A 24,360-nucleotide genomic window follows, 5' to 3' on the forward strand; every position below is an offset into this window, starting at 1 on the left:
AAAACTGCTTGAAAGAAACTGAAGGCAAACTTTCAGATCTTGAAGACATGATTGCAGCTAGTGGTCACAAAGGAAAGAGCTCTTAAAAATAACAATGAACCAGAAAATAACAATTCAATGGCTGCAAGATAATGCAAAGAAAAATAATTAAGAGTGATAGGTGTCGGGGGCTGGGGATTTAGCTCAGGGGCATAAGCACCTGACTTACAAGCAGGCGGTCATGAATTCGATCCCCGGTACCCATAAAAATGAAAAAGAGTGATAGGTGTCAACACAAAGCAGGATCAACACAAATGAGACAAAAACACAATTTACAGAAGTAATAGCAGAAAACTTCCCAAGCACTAAAAAAGCATCTGACACACAGACAAGTGAGGCATACAGAAATCCAACTAGCCATAACCAAAATAAATCTACCCTCAGACATATAATAATCAAGATCCCAAAAATTCAGCACAAGAAAAGACCATTCATAGCTATTAGAGAAAACCCATCAGAATCATAGCAAACTTCTTAACACAAACCATCAAGTCAAGAAGAGCTTGGAGTGAAATGTTTCAAGTCCTGAAAAACAACTTCCAACCCAGATTGGCGTACCCTGAAAACTATCTTTCAAAATTAATGGAGAAATAAGATACTTCCATGATAAAGAACAACTGAAGGAATTTGTGACCACCAAACCAATCCTATAAAGAGTGCTGAAGGACATTCTAGAGAGATAAAGACGAGCATGATTCCAGGAACAGAAGCAGAGGGAAAGCACTGAGCAGGGCAGAAAATTGAATGGAAGGAACAAGTAGAGGACTAATGGCAGAAGGATATCATGGCAAAGATGAGCCAGTGCATATCCGTTGTAACCATTAATGTAGATGGCCTCAACTCACCAATAAAATGAAACATGAGCTGAATGGATCAGGAGACAGGACCCATCAATATGCTGCATACAAGAAACACATTTGACTTGAAATTCATGAACTGAAGGTTGGAGAAGACAATGTTCCGTGTGATCAGGTGCAGAAAACTGCAGGGGTAGCTTGCCCATCAGCCACAAAATGGGTAAGAAAGATATGGTATTGTTATACAATAGAAAGCTACTCAGGTACAAAGGAGGATACTCATGATGTTCTTGGTAAACGGGTACAACTTGAGATCACACACATGGGTGAAATGATTCAGACTCACATGTGTGAACATTGTGTTGTCTCCCTCATATGAAAAACTGAAGTAGTTAGTGCAATCCAAAATGTACAATAGATGTTGTGAAAGTGAAAGGGAGGAGGGGCTGGGGATTTAGCTCTGTGGCATAAGTGCCTGGCTTGCAAGCGGGTAGTCGTGAGTTCGATCCCAGGTACTGATAAAAAAAAAAAAAAAAAAAAGAAAGAAAGTGAAAGGGGAGGAAACATCTAAAAAGTGAAGGTGGTAGTCACTGTTAATTACGTATTCTCTTGTTTTGAAGTCCTGCATCATTTTCATTGACTTGAAGTCTTGTATCATTTTGACTGTTTTGTTTTGATTGGTTTTATTCTTTTTTATTTCGTTTGGTTTTATTATGTCTAAAGGTATGCACAGCTATTTTGAAGATAACAAGAGGCATTATGGTAGCCATTGTTGATTTCCTATTATCTTGCTTTGAAGTCCTATATCACTCTCATTGTTTGGTTTCAGGTTGTTTGGATTTAAGTCTCTTTAAAATAAAAAATAAAAATATGGGCTTTCTAATAAGTGGTTCTGGGACAACTTGGTACATTAAAAAACTATTTTTACATCATCTAAAAGAATAAATTTCAAGTAGATCAGATATTTGATGTAAAAATTAAATCCATATAGGTACTGGAAGAAAACATGTGAATTCCTCTACATGCTTCATGTATCTGCTTATGTGTGCAAAACATGGGAAGGACAAAGCGAAAATATATGAGATTAGCTATCTACAGAGGTGGGAACACAGTGGAAAGGGGAGGGGCTAGAAATGGGTACAGGGAATGAGGGAGTGATGAGTCTCTGAGTGATACTGTTTGTGTGGAGTTCTGAGTTTTAGAATCATTATTAATTACAGTGACCAAAATATAAAAATATTAAACTAAGTTGAGAGGAAACAGCAACAAAAGTGGAGTACAAAACTGAAATAAACCTTGCTGTTAAAATGAGTAACAATCATAGTGAAAACGGCTGAGGAGAACTAACCTAAGCAACTTTTGAGCAGTGTTTGCCCTGGTTATCATCAGGCAAATGACAAAACACAGGGAAAATAAATATTGAAGACTTGTTATTTATTATTTGTTTATCATTGAACCCTCCTTATCCTCATAGAAGTACATGTTAGGAACTGCTTTCTACAAACCTAAGGACTAGCAAATAAATAAATTCAAAATTCCATATAATGAGACTCATTGTTGAGAATGTGATTATGGAAAGGGAGTGGGGGGGTGGGTGGCTAAAGTAAGCCCCCATGGTCTTAGATTGTAATTGGATGTTTAGGTGTGAATTCATGAAGGCAACAGTATGAAGTCACAGTTTGCTTGGTTACTTTGTTAATAGAAAAAAAGTATTTTCTAAATTTAAAAAAGGTACTTATTTGTCACACAAAAATTATTTATATTTAAATGGAGTGTTTTGATACACATGCATTCATATACACATTGTGAAGTGATCACCACAATTAACACACCCATCAACTCACACAGCTAACATTTGTATGTTGAAGGGCATTTAAGATCCTTAGTAATTTCACATATACAACACATTACATTATTATTAAGTATATATATTAAATCTCCAGAACTTATTCATCTTTAAACAGAAATTCTCAGCCTCTCAGAATCTTTTAACATATATGCATATGTAAAAATAGATAGGTGATTTTACACACCACACACACACATACACAAATTCTATCCACTGTGATGCAATGACACTACCAGTAGTAACATTGAGCGCACGCTCAAATCTTGATTTCTAAATGCCATTCTCCACTAAAGGAAATCAGAACTCCTTGGAGAAATGGTTAATCCAGAGGCAGGTATGCAAAAAGATGAGATGAGCCTGGAAGCCTGAAACATCTCCTTGTGCCAGAAAGCAAAAAAGGATTCAAAGAAAGAGGAAATATCAGAAGATAACAAGAGCCAACTTGACAAATTACAGGAAACCTGAGCATCAAAACCAATAATAGTAAAGGTTTCTATCCTTTTTTTTTTTTCTGTAAGTAAAAGTTTTGCTGAAGAAATTAAAATTCCTGATGACTCACTCTTGTCAATACAAACTTAAAAGGATAATCCACAGCTTTAAAAGGCAGAATTCCAGCATGAACGGCATAGAGACAGAATGCAAGTCAGTGGGTGAAGCAAACCTGCTCCACCACGAGTACAGTGATGTGAAGTGAGACCTACGCAGAACTCAGTCTGCTTATTCTTAACGTATTCAGATGCATTTGAGAAATGTGACACTCTGCAAAGAGACCAGAGAACCATACTGTGGAGTGGAGGAAGGGAGACATTTTGATATCTAGGTCAGGCAGACAGATGACTTTGGGAGTTTAGGAAGAACAGAAGTAGAACACATGTGAAACACACACTCTCACACACACACACACACACACACACACACACACACAGAGCAAATGAGATAAAAACAACCCAATATGGAGGCACAAAAAAAGGAATAGTTAGGTCTAACATTTTTGGGAAGAAAGAATGCAGAAGTCGAACGCGGACTGCTATTATCTGCCTGCCCACCTTCCCTTTCCTGGTAACAAAACGCTTCCTTCCAATAGTAATCTGACCCCATTGCACTGTCCTAAGGCACAGGGAACAGATGCCCCAGGACTGAACAGTCACTGTGCCCTGTGTCCCTGGCCAGGGTGATAAGCTCCAACTGGGTACCTGACCTAATTAAGCACAATCAGACAAGATCAGGTGTAATTAGGGTGGTATGGCCCTAGGCTACCTAAGCATAATCAAAATGATCTCAGTAAGTCCTTCTCAGACTATCCTGTGCATTTGAATTACCTGGGGATCTTTTTAAAAATGATTAAGATATTATATGCGTACATACCACTTTCCTAAGATGAATGTAATTATTATGTATCGCAAACATACACTAATAAAAAGCAAAACTAAAAAAAAAATGACAATCAATAGGTCTGGGGGGGGGGATTTAGCTCAGCGGCATAAGAGCCTGCCTTATAAGCAGGCAGTTGTGAGTTCGATCCCTGGTACCGATAAAAAGGAAAATAGGTCTAGGGTAGGCTTGAGACTTGGGTGTCTAAACAAGCTTCCTAGCGGTGCTAATTCCGCCAGCCCAGTGAAGTAGTTATGGACATTAGGCCTTTCCACAAACTTTGCACCAGAGTTATCACAGGAAGCACCCTTGGTATCAGAGCTGCTAAGTGATAGACTGTGGTGATCATCAGGCTGTTGAGCTTTTCTACAAGTTGTAGCATTGTTTTATGTTTCTGTCACTGGGTGCTTTGTGTGTTCTCTGTCATGATTAGATTATACAGTCAAAGACAACAAAAGTCATGTGTATAATCTCTGTCACTCTCCACAGTATTGTATTTGATGTGTTACAGGAAGAGATGCATGATCACTGTCCTTCAATAATCAACTGAAAAAATGAATTCTGATAAAATTAAGATATTCTCATGAAATGGCAAAGGATATGAAGGAGGAGGGCCAACGAGCTAATACTACTATGATAAAGTAAAACATCCTGTAGATATCTCTCAGATCCAAAACCTAGATCTCAAACCCACCTAGTCAGAGAAGGTATTCCCCACGAGGTACTTGTTCTTTCTTTTTTCTTCTGTAGCTGCCCCAAATGCTTCATATCTGGCTAAGGCTTCATCATATGCCCCATGGCCACACTAGGAGACATTTGCTTTGGCTGCGGCAGGTTTCAATCACTCATCCATAGCAAATAACCCCAAGTTGTGGCCCTGGGGAATATCTCTGCCCCACCATAGCCGCCTTCAATTATGTCTGTGGGAGCCTGTCTTAGTTACTTTTCTCATTACTGAGACAAAATACTGGACAGCCAAAATTAAAGGGTAAAGGGGTTATTCTGGCTCACAGTTTTAGTTTACAATCAGCTACCTCCCAAGGCATGATGGCTTGGCAGAGGGGCATCCCAGTGGACAGACAGCTCATGGCAGCCAAATGACAGCAAAAGTAAGCCACAAGCAACAAGCCGCTTTCTGTTCCTCCACCTTATACAGTCTACCAACCCTTAGGCCAGACAGCACTCACACTCTTAAGGTTAGCATCGTACCCTTGATCCCAGCATCACACACACTAGACTTGGCCAACTCTGAAAAGCCCCACTTGTGACTACATGAGGCTTTGTAGGGACAGTTAGACACAGGCCATAACCGAGCCCTCCTTCTACTCATAAATACACAGGAAGTTTAACACTGTGCATGTGGAGTCCACTTTTTTCTTCTATATAAGAACCTCCTATATCCTTAGGGGCCAATCTACACACCGTTCCTCCTTATGCTGTAGTACAAGTTCTAATAAAGTTTCTTTTAGATGGCACATCTTGCTTATTTGTGATTTCTGTCTCAAGCAGTGCATGCTGAACTGGCACACTAAAAGCTGGCAAAACCAAAAGCCACTTGCACTGAAAGGAAATAGCAGTTGGGCCTCCTAACAGTGGAGGTGGCTATCAGCCAGAGAACACTGGAGAACAATGGAGAATTGATGGAAGCTGCCTTCTCTGAAGAAAGAGTGCCTGAGATCCCTGATAGTATGAGACAGTGTCTAGCACAGAGGAGTGGCTACTAACATCAAGGGCTGGAAACTGCTGGTTTTCAAAGCTCAGGGCTGTTAACACTAAAGAGCTGTACTCTGCCTATTTGCCATTTCTATACAAATTGAGTAAAATAATACCCATCCAATTGGTAATTCTTAGTACTAGAAAGGGAAGAGAAAAAGAAAGAGAGAAAAAAGAAGAAAGACAAAGAAAGAGAAGGAGGAGGGAGGAAGAAAGAAGAGAGAAAGAAAAAAGGAAGGAAGGAAGGAAAAAAAGAAAGAGAGAAAGGGAGGGAAGGAGGGAGGAAGAGACAGTATAAAAATTCCTCAAAAAGTCAGAACTAAGATATGACCCTGAAATCCCATTTGTATCTATCTAAATAAACTGAAATACTATAGGAACACGTCAAAGAGATACCTGCCTCCCATGTTCACTCCAGCACTATACAAATAGCCAGCATATATGAGAGCAACCTAAGGGTCTGCTGAAGATAAATGGATGTCTCTCTCTCGCTCTCTCTACGTGTGTGTGTGTATAATATATGTAAAATATAATACTACTCAGCCTTAAAACAGAGGAAAATCTTATTCTCTGTGATAATATGTGAAGATGCTGGTCAAAGATTAAAAATTCCAATTAGGAAGAATAATTTCATGAAATCTATTGTATAAAATGTAGATTATATTTGATACCAATATATTATTACATACTTGAAAATTGCTAAGAGTAGATTTTAAATGCTGTTACCACACAAAAGAGATATGTACATGGTATAATAGATATGTTAGCTTGATTTAGTGATTCTACAATGTACACATATGTCAAAACATCATGTTGGGGCTGGGGATATAGCTCAGCAGCACAATGCCTACCTGGCAAGTGTGAGGTGGTGAATTTGGTTCCCAGTTCAAAAAAAAACAAAAAGCAAAAAACTCAAAAAAAAAAAAAAAAAACACATCATGTTGTACACCAGAAAAAAATATTATTTTCATTTATTAATTGAAACCTTTTACACACACACACACACACACACACACACACACACTGGCACTGACAGTTTTGAACTACCCTTTAAGATATATGGGGCCTTAATTAATTTACTATGATACCTTTGTATGCACAAAGAATAAACAAGATTGCTTCACTTCCTTTCAATACAAAAATCCAGAATTATTCTCCTCATGTATAGAGAACTGTATTTCCTTTACTTGTACGTATATGACTTTTTTTTTAAGAATAGTTGAGCAATGAGCCAGGGATTTAGTTCAGTGACACAAGCGCCTGCCTGGCAAACGCAAGGTCATGAGTTCAATCCCCGGTACCAAAAAAAAGGAAAAAGAATAGTTGAGCAGCACAAGCACCTGCCAGGTAAGTACCTGTTATCAATCAATCAATAAATAAATAAAGGAAAAGGAAAGAAAAAAGAAAATAACTCTCTGTTTTAACTAACTCCAGCGCCCTTCAAGACCAGGCAATATTTTCCTTCCCTGTTAGAGTTAAGTTTCAGCACTCCATAAAATTATCTTTAAAATCAAAAGTTAAAAGTTAAAATTCCAAAGAGGGGGAAGTAATGTCTTTTTGGGAAGATGGGAGAAACAATCCTAGACTCTACTATTTTTCACTCAAGCCATCCAGTCTCCACGATGGGGCATTTATTCATCTCAAGTCTCTGCACAGAAGCAGCTTTTGCTTTTCCAATTCCTCTGCCAGTGACAGAGAGCAAAAATTCTAATTCAGGAAGGATGTATTAGGAAGCCTGATGTAGATGCGTATCTACCCGCATTCTGCTATTTTAGGCTTTACTCACCTGATTCTTTTCAATGATTCAGAACTCAGAAAAGGTACATTGGCTGTCACTCCTTCCTTTGAACATCAAGTCAGCAGCAAGTACAGAAATACAGTTCTTACAGATTTACTCCAAATAATTTAACATAGCTTTTAATTACATGCTTCTTCCCCTCACAAATAGGAAAGGAACTTCTCTTTTGAGAATAACACGATCCTGTACTGTCACAAATAGTTTCCGATTTAGTTAGTTGTTGCCTCAGTCTCTTCACTAAAGATTAAAATATGTTTAAATAGAGGTTTTAAAGGCATTTCTGCAGTGAGATAAAGTGATAAAGATGAAAGCATGGGATCTTCTGAACAAATCACATATTTAAGTGCAGTTCAACCAATCTAAAGAATAGATTTTTAGTCTATTTGTAAACTGCTCATTTTCAATATCTGAAGAGCTACTGAGTAAGAATGAGATTAAAACACTATTTCTTAAAAACAAGAATGATATATTATTGATTTAAGTACAGACAGTAAATAGCAAAGATGACGTATAATCAAGACAATTTGAAATTCTAGTAGATAGAAGTTGCAATTTCAGCCATGATGATATTGGATGACTCTTCCAATGTAAATATGAAATCAGCTAAACATATGACACATGCACTGCAGACAGCATGAAGAGAAGAAAAACAGAAAGGTCTCACTCATATTGGCTTCTGCTGAGGGGCACTTTCCAGATCATGGCACAGGCAGTAGCTGCAAAGACCGCACAGGGCTCTCACTGGGTAGATGAAACTGAGGTCAGAATTTGGGTTCACTGAGGCTACTAGGTGTTGGGGGGTGAGGAGTGGAGAGGAGGAAGCTGTACAGAGAAGGAACTGTTCAGCATTTGGCTAAATATTACGGTGCACATGAACAGGGTGAAACCTAAGGAGCCTAGTGAAATATAACTATTGAGAGGTTGTAAGACAAGAAGAGTATTTACAAGCCAAGCGGAGCAGGGAGACAATGGATCTCAACCAGGATGCAGAGACCCCCACTGCACTTCCCAATTATACATATACTAGAGGTCCATGGACAGTCGCGCAACATGTGAACATCTTCATGTCTGCCTAGTAAGGGCTTTCTCAACAAAGAAAATTGGCACATGACTTAAAGGGTGATTAAAAGAACAGACTTTCAAAGTGACATAGAAATTTGTTTCCCAGAACTGTGTGCTTACACCCCAAAAGTAATAAAACCTAGGGCTATTTGTTTACATCCCAAAAGATACTCTACTGCTAGAATCAGTATCACTCTAGATCTGCAATATGTGTTTTTAAAAAAGCTTAAAAACTACAAATAAGCCCCAAGATCAACCTGATTATCTACTAGGTTATCAAAACAAAACTCAATACCTTTAAATTCAGGCAACAAAGCCCATATTCTCAACAATATAGCACCCAAAATGACTAGAACACAATCAAAAATCACCAGATGAGGAAAAAGCAATAAACTGTAACACATATTAGGAGGAAAAAACTTACTAGAAATAGCATGAGTGATGACACAGATGTTGGAATTAATAGACAAGGATTTTATATATATATATATACATATATATATATATAATATTTTTGCACAAACAAAAGGGCTATCTTATCTTTGCATCAAATAATTCAGGTTCTACCTTTTGAAGCAAGGTCTTAGTTCTTCTCTAAGAAGGAACTTTAAATCTGTTCAAGTATTCAAATAGTACGCTACTGAATTTAAACTACTGCTTTAAACTAAGCCTAGGGTTTAACAATCTTGAGACAGTTGTTAATGATAATCCAACTTGATTGGAAAAGAACCTTAAAGTGGTTTCTTTGTCTCAATTACATTTTAGTAGATTTATATCCCAAGGGAAAACCATGATGCAATTGCTGCAAATTGAATCCTTCGACAACCAAATAAGGTAATCTGTTGAACAAGGCTGTTAAAATTATCTATAAATACTGAATAACACCAGATTTATAATGTGGCTGAATTTGTTCATTAACCAAACCAAAATTTAACTGAGTGCCTACTCTGTGCCAGTTGTAACAACAATTATGATAAGGTGGGTAAAGCCTACTTGCACACATATGAAGCAGACATCACTGTGTACTGCAGGGCATACATATGAAGGCAGTGGATGAGTCAGGATAGAACAAATAAAGATAGGCAGAAAGGAGACAAGGAAGACTGTGATTTCAAAATTGTACTTCTAAGAAAACCTGCAGATTCAGGACACAAAACGTACAAGGCCCTTTCACTTCCAGGATACACTTTAAGCAGGGCCTGTGCTTTTCACCTGTAAGCTGCGCCTATATCCTTCCTCCCACAGACCTCTAGTCCCAAGGAGGCAGCACCAGGAAGTGTGCATCATCTCTCTAAAATGAAAACACCTGACAATACTTGCATTTGAGGCCAGTCTCCACATAGGTAGCCTAACAGACTGCAGGAGCAGCATCCTAGCTCACCCACCCTGGACACATCCCCAAGACCACGTACACCCCTCAGTCCCGGACCACAGCGCCTTTCCTTCTGTGAGCCCCCACACTCCCCTCTGAGTACTGCTTTAGACCTAACATACCTTTCCAAGGCTGACAATGCTGCATCTTACAATTTTTCCTGTGACAAAGTTCAGCACTAACCTATCCCCATGGGTGAGGAATGAGCTGAGATCCCTATCTTCTCTTTGGAGACCACAGTGACTGTAAATAAAAATAATCCTCCTGGTTTGGGGTGAGTTTTGATCATGAAGGATAAACAAATTTCCTCCAGTGGATCAACTTGAAAGTTTTGCAGATAGCAGATTTTATACATGAAGTTTTGGTGTTACGGATTTTGAACTTGCTTGTTTCCTGAAATTAACTGACAAATTTTTGTTCACTTCAAAATTTTGCTCGTTTATTTGCCTTTATTTTAAATTGGTACATTCATTGTTGTATTCTTAAAATACACTGTTTCAAAATTACTTTGGTAATTTCTGTTAGTATAAAACTAGCATTACAGAAAACTTTACATATCTTCAGTTTGGTCCTAAGTACATTTTGGATTTCACCTATTTATACATTAAGTTTGTTTCTGGATATACTTTGAATTTCATTGTACTTGTAGAACAAAATAAAAGAAATCATAAAATACATATTGGTCTCAATTTATCATCTTTGTTTCTGACCTAGAAACAATCACTCAGTATTTAATTAAAAGTAATTCCAGATAGCAGTAAGTGACAAAAATTCTCCTGTAATTCCTGGAACTTTCACATTAACAAAATCTCAAAGGACCTTTGATACAATGTTTTTGCTTAAAAATGCAAGCTTATTGCCATCAATAGCTATCAGTCTCACAGTTGTGTAAGTGTCAACCTAGACTGAGACAAGGTATGCAAACCACCTACTCCCAGAGCCTTAGTATAATTTTAGTTCCAGAAGATTTCTTAAAATACACTGCACACATATGCAATTTTGACTCACAGAAAAAAATTCCAGATACTTTATTGTAACTGTAGAGTCTCATTTTTGAGTGCAAAGGTAATTTGCATGATGTGTGTATGTTTACTGACAGAGAAAGCAGAGGTGGAAAAACTCATCAATAATATCCACTGAAGAAATCTTTGAATTGGATACAATTTATAATTTGGGAAAGATTAATTTCAGCAGATTTATAATGGGGAATTGAGAAGTACATATGATATATCACTTCACACTTCATAATGTTATAAAGGAAGTTCATGATAGCACTTGTACATACTTTTGTACATACAGATTTAATACTTTAAATTACTATATAAATGCCAAGATACGAAGAGGATAATAAATGAGCAACTAAGTAACTAAGAAAAGTCAAAAAGCCACTGCTATCCAACTGATACTTTTGCCCTTCTTGCTTCCAATGCTAATATAAACAGAACAAAACAAACATGACAGGAGGCCCAGTCTCCCCACTGCCTTGTATCTGTGCTGCTTTGTCTTTGTCTATTATTCTTGCCTGCTCTGTCACCTCTGACTTCTTGATAAGCCACAGGCTTACAAATCAGTCTGCCGAAAACACTGCTCCAATGCTTACTGCAACAATAAGTGAGAGGTATAAAAATGGGGAAAACCTTTGCTGAGTTGAAACATGAGGTCACCTGCTCAGCTTTCCAATATCCTATGAAATCTCTGTCTTGCTTCAACCGAACGGTGAGTGCCTGGTTTTATCTACTTCCTGACAACACATCTGAATGGAACCATTACCCCCATTCATGCCTCCTAAATAATTTTCTCTTGGCAGTCAATCCTATATGCAATTTAGTAAATCAGGAGATGCTGCATAAAGCAATTTCATTCTTTTCCCTTCAAAATGCTAGTGCAAAGCAAAAATTTATAGAATGTGTAATCATATACAAAACTGTAAAGATAAGGCACATAAAGAAGTTAATTTCTTTCTTTTTTTTTTTTTTTTGTCTTTTTCATTTTTTTATTGGTACCAGGGATCGAACGCGCGACCGCATACTTGCAAGGCAGGCGCTTATGCTGCTGAGCTAAATAAATCCCCAGCCCAAGAAGTTAATTTCCAATGTTCATTTATCTACAGAAATAATTTATAGGATAACTTTGCAGAGATCTATGTGAATGACAGTAGTGCCAGTTCCTTTAACTCCAAAGACTGTTTAAGTAGCATAATTCTTAATTATGTACATAAAAATGAAGACTTTATTATTAGTGGGCCAAGTATTATAGCCTGAGTATAAAAACTTTAAAAATGAATCCTAAAAACAATGAAGCAATGAAGTTGGTTCAAACATTTTAAAATTTTATGTATTCCATAATAATTTTTACTTCTGATCTTTAAAAGGAAAACCATTAGAAAGCAATACTGAAATAAGAATACAGTGGAGGATTATATAAAACTCATTTTACAAAGAGTTCTAGGTTTTAAATAAAATAGATTTTGATCCAATAATTGTCAACCCTAAAAATGATTAAAACCCTAAAACATTAAAAACAAATTATCTTACTTCAAAACATATTTTTTCTAAAGTGATAGAATAAATCTATCATTAGTTGTGGCTATAGTTTTTCACCTATTTCCTATCTGAAAGAATTCAAAAATTGGAGCTGGGCTCTACAGGCAGACCTGCCCACCCATACTCAGGGGATTTTGTTCACAGGAAAAAAGCAAAGCAGTAATGAATGGGGAAAAAAATTTTTTTTTAAATGTGTTTTTATGGGTTATTTCTTGGTAATGTGCACCACACTTGGAAAACTGCAATTAAATGGTTATCTCAAGGTGAATCCCATGTCACCCATGTAAACATCTCTACAGGAGGTAAATGGGTACCGAAAATGAAATTTCTGCTACAAGTTTGTAGTCATTTCTCAAATTATAACTGGAAGACAAAAAAGACCTGTTGATAGTTGATTTCCTCTGAAAGTTGGATTTCTTCTACTGTTAGTAAGAAGATTCACATAATTTTCGGTACAGTATCCATTAACTTGAACTATACAGGAAAAGTATTTTAACAGATATGCCTAGAAACTACAGAAAATGAAATTTTTAAGTTTTTAAAAAATTAGTACATGTTCCCAGTACATAATAATTACATTCCCCGTGGAGAATTGATGCATGCACACACCACATTTTTTTTTTTTTTATCGGTAACAGGGATCGAACTCACGACCGCCTGCTTGCAAGGCAGGTGTTCACGCCGCTGAGCTAAATCCTCAGTCTCTACACCACATTTTAATTCTTTTCTTCATTTCCTTCCCTCCATTTCTTGGTCCCTTTCCCTTCTGCAAAAGTTCTATTACCCTTTTCCTCTACTACCATTTATTTTGCTCCTTATAATTTGAGTTTCTCATGTAAGAGGAACCATGTGACATTTAAGCTTGTATCTCTGATGTGTTTCACCTAGCATCATGGTCCCACCATGCATCTACTGGAAAATTAATTTCTTATAAAAAACCAAAATGGCATAAATGACATTGTCAGTTCTGGAAGAATGAAGCCTTCTATCTTCAACTCTTGGAACACTTTAGGGATCAATCTGATCTCAAACCAAGAACATATTCTTGAAGGTCAGTGAAACAATTTCTTCTTAAAATATCAATGAGTATTAAAGGAGACAACGGTAGGGCAGTCTGAGGTTCTCTCAGTTTCCCACACAGAACCTGGTCTTTTTCTGGATGTAAAATTCATACAGAGTGACTTGACAAATTGAAGCACACCTTGAGAAAAAGGTAAGAAAAATGACTTTCCAATAAAAATAAAATAATGAACTAATTTCAGTAAAATGTTGAGAACACCCTGGAGATAATCTTGCCCTGGAGATCGGTAACTAGAAAAATCCAAAAAGACACACCCTTAAAGCTGTGCTTAGTGATTACTAGTGTAAGTCACTAGAGACTTTGTAGTAGCACAGCACCTTCACCATTATTTTCCTGATCTGAAACCACTGAGTTGATTTTAGGATTTGTTTAGGTGTTCTGACCTACAGGCTGAAAGCACAAACCAGTGATATTTTTAAGTCAGCTGAGTTACTACTCAAATTCCTGGGTTTAGATTTAGAACTAGTGAATTAGGATCCACGTGAGGTGGATCCCACAAAAGTGTGTTTTAGCAAATGATTTTCATGCATATTTAGGTCTAAGAATCCTTGACTTCATTTACTCTGAGATATGAAGCATGATCAAGATTACTCAGCTAGTGAAAGGGTAATTGTCAAAGACCAAGGAAAATAGTAAGAGTGAAGACCAATAAAAATAGGCGAGTCTATTGGGACAGGAGTCTAGGTACTTTGGGAAGGCAATGAGAATGGAAAGGTAGGGATGGCTCCTTCAGCAATCTTCCTGTTTGAGTCTATTCTACACTACTCACGAATAACTTGAACATTCAACCTTAAAAAGGAAGGAAATTCTGACATATGCTACAACACAGCTGGACCTTGATTACATTATGCTGAGTGAAATATGCCAGGCACAAAAAGGCAAATCCTGTAGGATTCCACTCTTATGAAGTATCTGGAGCAATCAAATTCATAGAGCCAGACAGAAGAATGGTGGCTGCCAGGGGTCACGGGGAGCAGGTAGTAGAGACTTATTTTATGGGTAAGATTTCAGTTTTGCAAAACAAAAGGATTCTGGAGACGAGTTGCAGAACAATGTGAAGGTACTCAACAGTACTGAACTGTGCACTTTAAAAAATTAATATAGTAATTTAATGTTATATGTGTTTTACCACAATTTAAAAAAATAACATGAGACCAAAGATCCTAAGCTGATATTTCACCTTGATTAGCTCTTGATTCCTTTCCATTGGTTAACACTTTCCCCTCCATTCGGGAAACAACAAACACTTCCTTCTAAGTGATTGTCTTAGTTACTTTTTACTCCTCACTGAGACAAAATATCTTATGCTCAAAATTGCCAAAGGAAAGGTTTCTTACACTTTTTGAGGTTTCAGTACATACTAGGTTGGCTCCAAGGCAGGGTGGCATGGGGGGGGGGCACACGGGACGGACGCTGGCTCCACCCCTAGGCGGTGTAGCACTGACATCATCAATCCAAGCGCCAGACAATGAACCAATCACAAACGCACAATGCAAAGGCATGTAGCCTGGGGGCCACCGACATAAACCATGACAGCAATCAAGGCATAGCAATGTGAGAGCCTTCTTTCTTTTCTTTGAAAGCAAAACAAATCTGTAACAACACTTTCCACATTGGAAAATGAAAGCTAGACAATGGTCATGAATTAATTATAGCTTACTCTTATAGTGAATAGAAGAAGTCTGCAACTGTCTCACTAGAAATGAACTTCAGTTTTGGGTATGGATCATAAAGAATCTCCTCTTGAAGGCAGCAAGCATTTATCTTTAACAAATATTCTTGTTTAAAAAGTTTTTCCTTCTAAGGGTTAGGAAAAATTTTGTATAAAATGGTGATCTCTAAGTTAATGGTCTCATTCTGAGGCCACATAATCAGTACTGAGCTGCATATTAGAATCTTGAGAAATTTTAATAAAATACATATCCCTGACCCTGCTGCAAATCTACTGGAGCAGATTATCTGGTGATGAACCAGTGATCACGCATTTTTAAAGCTTCCCAGGATATCTTCACATGTAGCCGTTTGAGGAAATCACCCCAAGGAAAGATACCTATCAGTATGGCTGCCTGAGCACCCAGCCTTACCTCACCACACTTTCAAGTGCTCTTTGGAATGACGGAACACAACAGGATGGAAATATCCACAGTAGTACTAGAAACCCAGAAGGAGGTCTGTTGACAAACAAGAATGCTAAAAAAGTGGCAGAAGCTATAAAGCAGGTAGAAGCAGCACTACCCACTTGCTGAAGGCATCTGTGAGGGACAGGAGCATCACGGAGTGGAAGTAAGCGTCACAGGCTTTGACTAGCCTTAGACTAGTCCCTAAGTGAGAGGTGGCAGCAGGTGTTGCAGTGGACATAGGTCAGTTGTCCAGGCACTTATCAAAGTAGCAATTTGCTTCTTTTCAATATTTAGACTGGCTGACTCCTGAGCTATCCCCAGTTGGAAATGATGAGCGAGGAGAAGGACAGTGCTCCAGGTTAAGTTTTGGTGGCCAAGATGAGTATGGAGCCCCAACGCCCAGGAAGCAAGTCTCTTGTGTGTGCACATCACAAAGGAAATTCAATCGCCAAGCGGCGGTGCTCCCCTCCTCCCTACCTCCTCTGCACACAGAGATGCTGAGTAGTACTTTTAATTGGCATTCATCATAAATTTTCACTTATGCTGAAGAAAAAACCCATCTGGTAGATCCCAATTTATAAATGTAAACTGTCAGCCAAAATACCACAGTAATAAAAGAACAGAGAAAGGATAAGCACTTTTGTTTCTTTTGTTTAAATAAGAAACACAGGTACTAATTCCAAGGAAGAAAAATAAATTCTATAAATCCAATAAAATGTTATCTCCCCCCAAAAAACAAAAACAAATAAAACAAGCAAGCAAAGTTATAACAGACTATCCAGAAATTAAGATAATAAGAGTCAGGAAAAACAAAACCAATCAGGAATCTTGAAGAGCTAAACAATGGAACGATCACTTCTGAATATAACTGACCCTCCTGATGAAATATGGAATGTTTCTGTCAGAGTGGTCATCAGGAAATGGACGGCAGCACCCCCAACAATATATGAGCTAGTTAGTGTACAGGTAGGGAGAGATAAAGGATAAGATTTCACTGCAGGTCCTCAAAGGGCAAACCTAGCACAATGAGCCCTCTGTGTCATGCGTCAGCTTTGCCCAGGTTGTACCCCACCTGGAATATGTTAGGTATCCTTCATTTTTCTAAGAGAACTAGCCTTTACTTACAGCTCAGCCAAGTACCACCTCCTCCTGGGAAGGCTTTTTTGACTTTCCTCCCCCAGGCAGACCTGTATTCCCTGCTGCTCTCCAATCATCTCTCCATATTACTATAACTAAATCTAATACAGTGTAATATAATTAGCTATGTGTGTCTCTGTGTTTCTCACTAGACTATGAATGTTCTGAGGGACATTTAAACAGGAATACTGGTTCTACTGAAACACACAGCATGGGACATATCATTCACTCTCTCAGGATGTCTTGCATGTTTCCTGGTATGGCTAGTACCTAGATGTATCCCCAAAGCCTCCTACGGTCATAGATGGGAGTTTTGAAGGTAGCTGGATTAGGGTGTGTGAGTGTGGATTAAGGATGTGATACTGGGATTAGGGGTGCGGATAATGGAAACCTCTCTTTAGGTGTGGGTGGCATCCACCAACAGGCTTACAGCCTGGACAGTACACAAGGGGGAGAGAGAAAGCAAGCTCACTGCGGCCACTGCTGCTCGCTGCTGTGCTGTCTCCTGCCTGCTCTCCATGAACTGTTTCTCTTCTGCCATGCCACTCTGCCTTGGAGTCAGCGGACTATGGACTGAAATGGTGAGCTGAAATAAACCTTTCCTCCTTTAATGCTGGGTGTCAAATATTTTGTCTCAGCAATGAGAAAAGTAACTAAGACACTTATGATGGAACTAAGTGCACTGTTCTCATAGCAAGCATACAATAGAGTGTCTGTCATCACACGCACAATGAATCCACCACTCAGTGTAAATACCTGTGCATCCCAAGCTGAAACCCTGTGACTCCCACAGCAGGCCATCCCATTTGGAAACCTACACACTTCTCCTGAGAACAGAATAGTTGATGAAAAAGGACCACTTGGCAAAAACCTAGGAAGTCCTATAACAAAACAATCAATATATTTTTGTCTGTCACCCATCCAAAAGGTTGTAACAGTTGGATAATTTTACTTTCTGAATTCTACTTGCGAGATCAAAATGGTCTGACTTTTGGCTTTACATTGCTGTTTCTATCTTACTGACTTCTCATATTCCTGGGCCACTGACACACAAAACCTGGCAATTTTATTAAGAAAGAACACAGTAGGACAACTGGGCCCTAAAAAGATACCATAGTGTCAGGGGTTGGGGATTTAGCTCAGTGGCATAAGCACCTGTCTTGCAAGCAGGCAGTCGTGAATTTGATACCTGGTACTGATAAAAAGGAAAAAGACAAAAAAAAAAAAAAAAAAAGATACCATAGTGTCACTCCAGGTCATCAGATACTTAACATATGTGTGTCTTAAGTAAAGTTTTTAAGGCTCTCTCTCCCTCTTCAATTTCCCTCCTCAAACTTTGTCTTCACAGAAATGGAGCATAAAATCTACTTTGCTTGGCCGGAGATCGGCTGGAAACACTAGAAGAAAGTAGAACACTAAGCCTATGCAGAAACACAGAAAGTAACAGTATGAAAATGAAAATCTTGAAATTGTTGACTCATTTCTGTCTCAATTTCTTGAGGAATCATGCTTTTTAAAAACATAGTTATAAATATTAAACACTAATCTTTTTGGTTTCATTTTGTCTGAGATGGAGGTCATAACCCAGGTTGGCTTTAAACTCATGATCCTCCTGCCTCAGCCTCCTGAGAAATTGGGACTACAAGTATTCATTACCAAACCCAACAAAGTATTTTTAAAATTTTTGTTGGTTTTGCAATGCTGGAGATCAAATCTAGAGTCTCATGTATGCTAGGCAAGTGCTTTACCAACAAGCTATACCCCAACTTCCAATTAATCTTATTTTTATTTTGCAACGTGGATGAAACTTATAGATTTTGAAAGAAAGTTCCTCATATAGAAGAAACGATGAACCCCTCCCTAGAGAGCCAGAAATTTAGGAGGGCAGAAGTTCTAACACCCTAGGGACCTGAGAGCGTCACAACCCCCACATGCCTATGCTTTTACCTCTTTGAATGCACCCTCAGAAAAAGGACAGGCAGATAAAAAAAAAAAAAAAAAAAAAAGTAATGAGTTCTATCCCAGGTTTAAATCGAAGGGTTTGCAGCACCTTAAACAGCTAATATTTTCTTTTCTTGAACAAGTTGTTAATGGTCTTCAGGTAGAAATTCCATTAAGGAGCCGGGCAAGGTAGCACATGGCTTGGCCCAGCACTCCAGAAGCTGAGGCAGAAGAATTGCCAGAGCAGCCTGGACTCCATGGTGAGTTACTTCTGGACCAGCCTGGACTACACAGCAGGACCCTTTCTTAAAAAAACAAAACTGTTCCTTCCAGTGCCAATGGGAAGAAATCCTACCTCTCTGACAAGGGAGAAAGGCAGCTAGAAAATACTGCAGTCAGTGTAAACTGAGATGGATATGAAAAGCCTATCATAAAACTTGTCATATTTTTCCACAGAGGAAAAAAAGAAAGATTACAGGAATTTTCTTTGTGACAGTATTTCTGAAAGCTCACCATATTGAGATAATCTCAACTTCCGGGAGAACATGGCAGACAGATAGTAGCAGCTACGGAGGCTCTCTGAAAGACCCAGCTTAGAATTTAGGAATGGTGCGGAGTAAGGAATCATAAGCAAGTGGAGATATGCCCTGCTGACCCAAGAACGAACTGGGCTGAGAGAAACCAACTGGGAATGCTATCCTGGTGCTATAACAGGAACAGAAAAGCCTCAGTGTGGAAGCTGGAGCCCGCGCCATTGGAAGCTGCAATTTGGGTTTCCCGCTGCCGCTGCTGCATCTACATCGGCTCAGCAGGGAGAGAGACAAGCGAAAGCTCCAAGAACGGGAATCGGTGAACGGAGTTGAAAGCAGGACGGGCGGGGAGCTGTGTATTGACCTGTGGTGAGTGAGAGAAACTGGGACTCTTCCACAGTCTAGGAGACTCCAACAGAGGACATTCTGGGACCGGGCAGACTTGCGGGAACAGGGCGCTGCAGTGACTTCAGTCACGTATCCCCCTCTCAAGCGGGATTGGTGAGCAGTGCCTAGCTTACGTGACGCTGCTGACTGAGACCCAGTAGACTAGCACAACCCAGATCCCAGCGCCTGAAGGTGACCTGGAGGGGCAGGCCCCGCATAGGCTGCCTGGTCTGCAACTTCCTGGTGCGCTGTGGTGGGCAGGAACACCTAGCCGGCACAATTCAATCAGACTGTGGCTGACAGGGAAGGAAGCTGGGCCTCCTATATACACTTGCATATATAAGGAATAAAGAATATGAGAAGAGGCAGCAACAAGAAAAGGTCCTCGACCCCCAATCCTGAGAAAGAGGCAATAGCAGACACAGCACCAATAGATATAAAGAGCTATCTCCAGAGCCTCATAGACGAGTTCAGGAATGAAATTATTAATGACCTGAAGCTAGACATAAGCAGAATAGTTAGAGAAATGCTAAGCACTACCCAAGAAAAAACAGATGGTGGAATGGAAGAACAGAAAAAGAGGGGAGAATTGTTTGATGGAGAAAATAGAGAAAGCACAGAATACGTGAAGCAGGTTCAAAGAGATTACCAGGAAACTAGAAACTCTATCGAAAACTGGCATAACAGCTTGAAAGAAACTAAGGACAGATTATCTGAACTGGAGGGCAGATTTGTAATATGGGAGCATGAAATGAAAAACTTCTTAAAAATAACGAAGAAACAAGAAGCAATAATACAAAGACTAGAAGATGATAAGAGGATCTATAACTTAAGAATTAAGAACATAAAAGAAGAAATAGGGACACAAACAAACGAACTACAAAAGCTACTCCCAGAAATAATCTAGGAGAATTTTCCTAATTTAGCAAAAGGTAAAGATACTCAGATGTATGAGGCATGCAGGATCCCAGCCACCTACAACCCAAACAGAGCAACACCCAGGCATATAATAATTAAAATTCCAGAAATCCAATACAAGAACAGAATACTAAAAGCCGTCAGAGACAAGAAACAGATCCCTTACAAGGGAACACCCATCAGAATTACAGCAGATTTCTTGGCACAAACCATCAAATCACAAAGAGTGTGGGGGGAAATAATTCAAGCTTTGAAAAATAATAATCTCCAGCCAAGATTGATATATCCTGCACAAGTATCCCTGGAAATTGATGGAAAAACAAGGTGCTTCCAGGATAAAGAGGAACTAGGAGAATATGCAACCACCAATTCAACTCTACAGAGAATACTGCAGGATATTCTAAAAAAGAAAAATACAAAGAATCCAAAAATAGTGGCAGAGAGGCCACAATGAATGGAGCAGAAAGCAAAATGAAGAAGACAAACTGACAACTAATGACAGAAAAAGAGCTCAACAGAAATGAGGCAGAGAAGATTGGATGATAAAAACAGCTATTTTGGAGAAAATGATGTCTTAATAGGTAACACTGATTTATCATCTTGTTTTGAAGTCTCATCAAGCTTTTGTTCTTCTGTCTCCATTGGTCTAAACAGGTTGTATCTTATTGGATTTTATTATGTATGATAGTATAAGCAAAAACTTTTATAGACAAGGAGATTATACAGAAACCTTTGTTCATTTTCTGTTGGTTGATTCTAAATACCTTGTAATACTGTCATTCTCTTAAATGGTTTTACATTGTTTTGATATATTTGATGCTACAGTATACGAAGTTATACTCAAAGATTTCAAGGAAAGAGACAATATGGTAACTACTTTTATGTCAGGATTATCTTGTGGTGAAACACTATTTTGCTTAAATGGTTATGTTTTGATCTGTGCTGTTTTGCTATTATGCCCTCTTTTATCTCAATCTCCATTTTATTATTTACTTTTTTTTATCCTTTTAATTAGGGGAAAAATAAATAAATAAATAGCAGGATATATTATAGTAACCCACTTTGACTTTCCATTATCTTGATTTAAAGCCCTGTATTGTTCTCACCATTTTGTTTTGACTGATGTCCCTCTATTCTGTTTTGCTTAATAGTACCAGGTTTGAAAGTTTAGGCAACAGCTGTGAAGATAGTGGGATTCATTATGACGCCCATTCTGGTTGACTATTATCTACTTTTGAAGAGCTGTAATGTCTCCAATGTTTTGGTTTTGCCGATTTTGTTCTTTACTGTTTTGTTCAATTTTATTATAACTGATGATATAGGCAATTCTATTTGAGATAGCGGGAGGCATTATGGTAACCATTGTTGATCACCTTGTATTATGCTTTTACATTATCTATTATGTCCACCCTTTTGATTTGACTGACTCTGTTCTGTTATGTCACATTTGGTTCTACTCTCTTCCAAAAAAGTAGTAAGAACTGTGGGAGCAACAAAACCCAAAATGTGTAATTGTCATTGTACAAAAGAGAGGAAAAGAAAGTGCTCTAAATGATATAACCGCATGTATATTTAAGTGTATTAGATAGATAATGATATTACTGAGTTTTGTTGGATCATTGAACAGAACTGTTTGCAGTCTCACTGTTGGAATGTCCACTTTATAAGCTTTAATTTTGTAACTTGAACAACTATTTCTAATATGACAATATGTAATCCATTAACTAGTGATTTCCTACTGTTTATTTTTTTCTGTAAATCTGTATAACTTGTACCCTTTCTCTGCTTTTTTTTTTCCTCCGTAAATAAAATTAAATAAAAAAAAGAAAAGAAATTGAAAGGGGGAAAAAAAAAGAGAGAGATAATCTCTACCTTTTAGAGATACAGTATAGAAAGATGGAGTGAACACTTAGGGATGACAGAAGAAAAAGGTGCAGAAAAATGCACAACAGCTACACTAGTTTTTAAAACTCAGAAGCATAGAGCTAGAGTTCAGGATGAGACATGGACTCTAAAGTATTTACTGCCCTCTTATAAAATCAGGTTGAAAGAACAGCCTCCCAGGGAAGCTGAAAACTGAGGGCAGCACAAACCCTCATTCAAAGGAAGGAGCCAATGAAAAGAAATCCTACCTTTCTGACAAGGGAGAAAGGCAAAAGAAAGAATTAGGGAATTTGCATTACAAAGTCTGACTATAGGCCTCCACTTCAGTTGTGAATCTTCCACATTGACACTAATTAAGACATCATCAAAATATAAAAGATGACATGACATATATTTGGAAACAAAATGGCTTTATTTACATATCCTAGTATACCACCTATTCCAGGCATTACTTCTGAGAAGACACCAAGTCAAGAGGCAGTTCTGGGCTGAACAGCTCACTGACAAATGTAGCCTGCTTTATCAAACCTGCTTAATGGCTGTACAAATTATAGGTGATAGTTTATGAAAGAAATTCTAATTCAATTGACTAGCACAGTGAATGTCAAACAAAGGACAGCAAAATATATGTTGAAATTTCCGAGTACAAATATATTACAAAAGAGCAGCACTAAAAGTGTAACTAAGTAATAAGCACATGCTATATCAATTTCATTATTTTAGCAGTAGAAGAATTAAGACAAACAAGAGCTTCATTTTTCCACAAAGAAATTTGATGCATCCTATCATTTTCAAATTTATAGCCTTCCACGTGGATTTTCAAATTTATAGTCTTCTATGTGGATAAAATTCCCCAAGGTACTTACAATCACTCTCAAGAGCTACAGTCCACACAATCGGGTTGTTAATAACGAGCTGAGAGTTCCCACTTACCTAGATATATTGTTGAAGCTGAGAAACAGGCGTTGGAGGCTGGGCAAATGATCCACATCTCTCTACAAGGAAACAGAAAGCAAAAAATTAGCAGTTGAAAGAGAAAAGCCTATTATGGATGCCTTCCTGCTCAGCTATTGAAATATATAGTCATCTGTATTTCCTGCAACCCGGCTACATCACTGATTTCTCCTGGACTCTGAAGTCTGCTCTTCCCCACTGCAGACCAAATGGGAGTGTTTCGGTACATCCGCAGAACGAGCTGCACCACTTGCAAGGTGGGGAGCCCAGAGGCGAACAGAACGAGGGAGACGCTGCAGCTAGCCTCTCTATGCATGCTTTCAGGAAAGACGCCAAAGTGCTACGTCAGCATTTACTGGAGCACAAGCACAGTGTGATCAAACATTTGCTAAAAGACACTTTTAAAATGAAGTTGTTCAGAAGCTTTGCCATTTAAATTTGTACCATTTGCTTTTCAAGCTATAGTACCAATTTCAAAGCTGTTGACTATATTGTTCTCAGATCTCTGGAAATCTACTACTCAGTTACAAATAAGCCAACACACTGAGAATTTCCCCATAAAACTCAAAGCCCGACACAGCCAGGGTCACTGAAGAGCACCAAAAGGGCAATCTCCCATCTTAGCACAGACTAGAAGGTCTTAGTATGATCAAACACTTGGCAAAAGCACACAGCTACTTTTAAATACTTATGCTTAGTAAATATTGATATAGGCCCATGTGATTTAAAAATAATTACAAACTGATACAAGCAAAACTATCTAATTTCATTAAGCAGGAAAAAAACCCTACAAACCTTCTGCAGAGCGTAACATATACTGGGGTAACAGGATGTGAAGAGGAAGCCTGGTAATTACCTAGTCCA

General features: G+C 38.3%; 1 protein-coding gene across 5 annotated transcripts in view; it reads right to left on the reverse strand.

Moving 5' to 3' along the window:
- Lrrc49 (leucine rich repeat containing 49) overlaps nt 1-24,360 on the reverse strand; it is a 136,366-nt gene that overhangs the window by 63,857 nt on the left and 48,149 nt on the right. For all 5 annotated transcript variants that reach the window (XM_063246803.1, XM_003477639.5, XM_023560643.2 and 2 more), the window contains one exon: nt 23,476-23,537. In XM_063246803.1, coding sequence (XP_063102873.1) covers nt 23,476-23,537 — 62 coding nt within the window. The remainder of the gene's footprint in view (nt 1-23,475; nt 23,538-24,360) is intronic.

The sequence above is a fragment of the Cavia porcellus genome, unplaced genomic scaffold (assembly GCF_034190915.1).
Source record: "Cavia porcellus strain 051 isolate PalLab524CR breed Dunkin Hartley unplaced genomic scaffold, mCavPor4.1 scaffold_4, whole genome shotgun sequence".
Classification (NCBI taxonomy): Eukaryota; Metazoa; Chordata; class Mammalia; order Rodentia; family Caviidae; genus Cavia; species Cavia porcellus.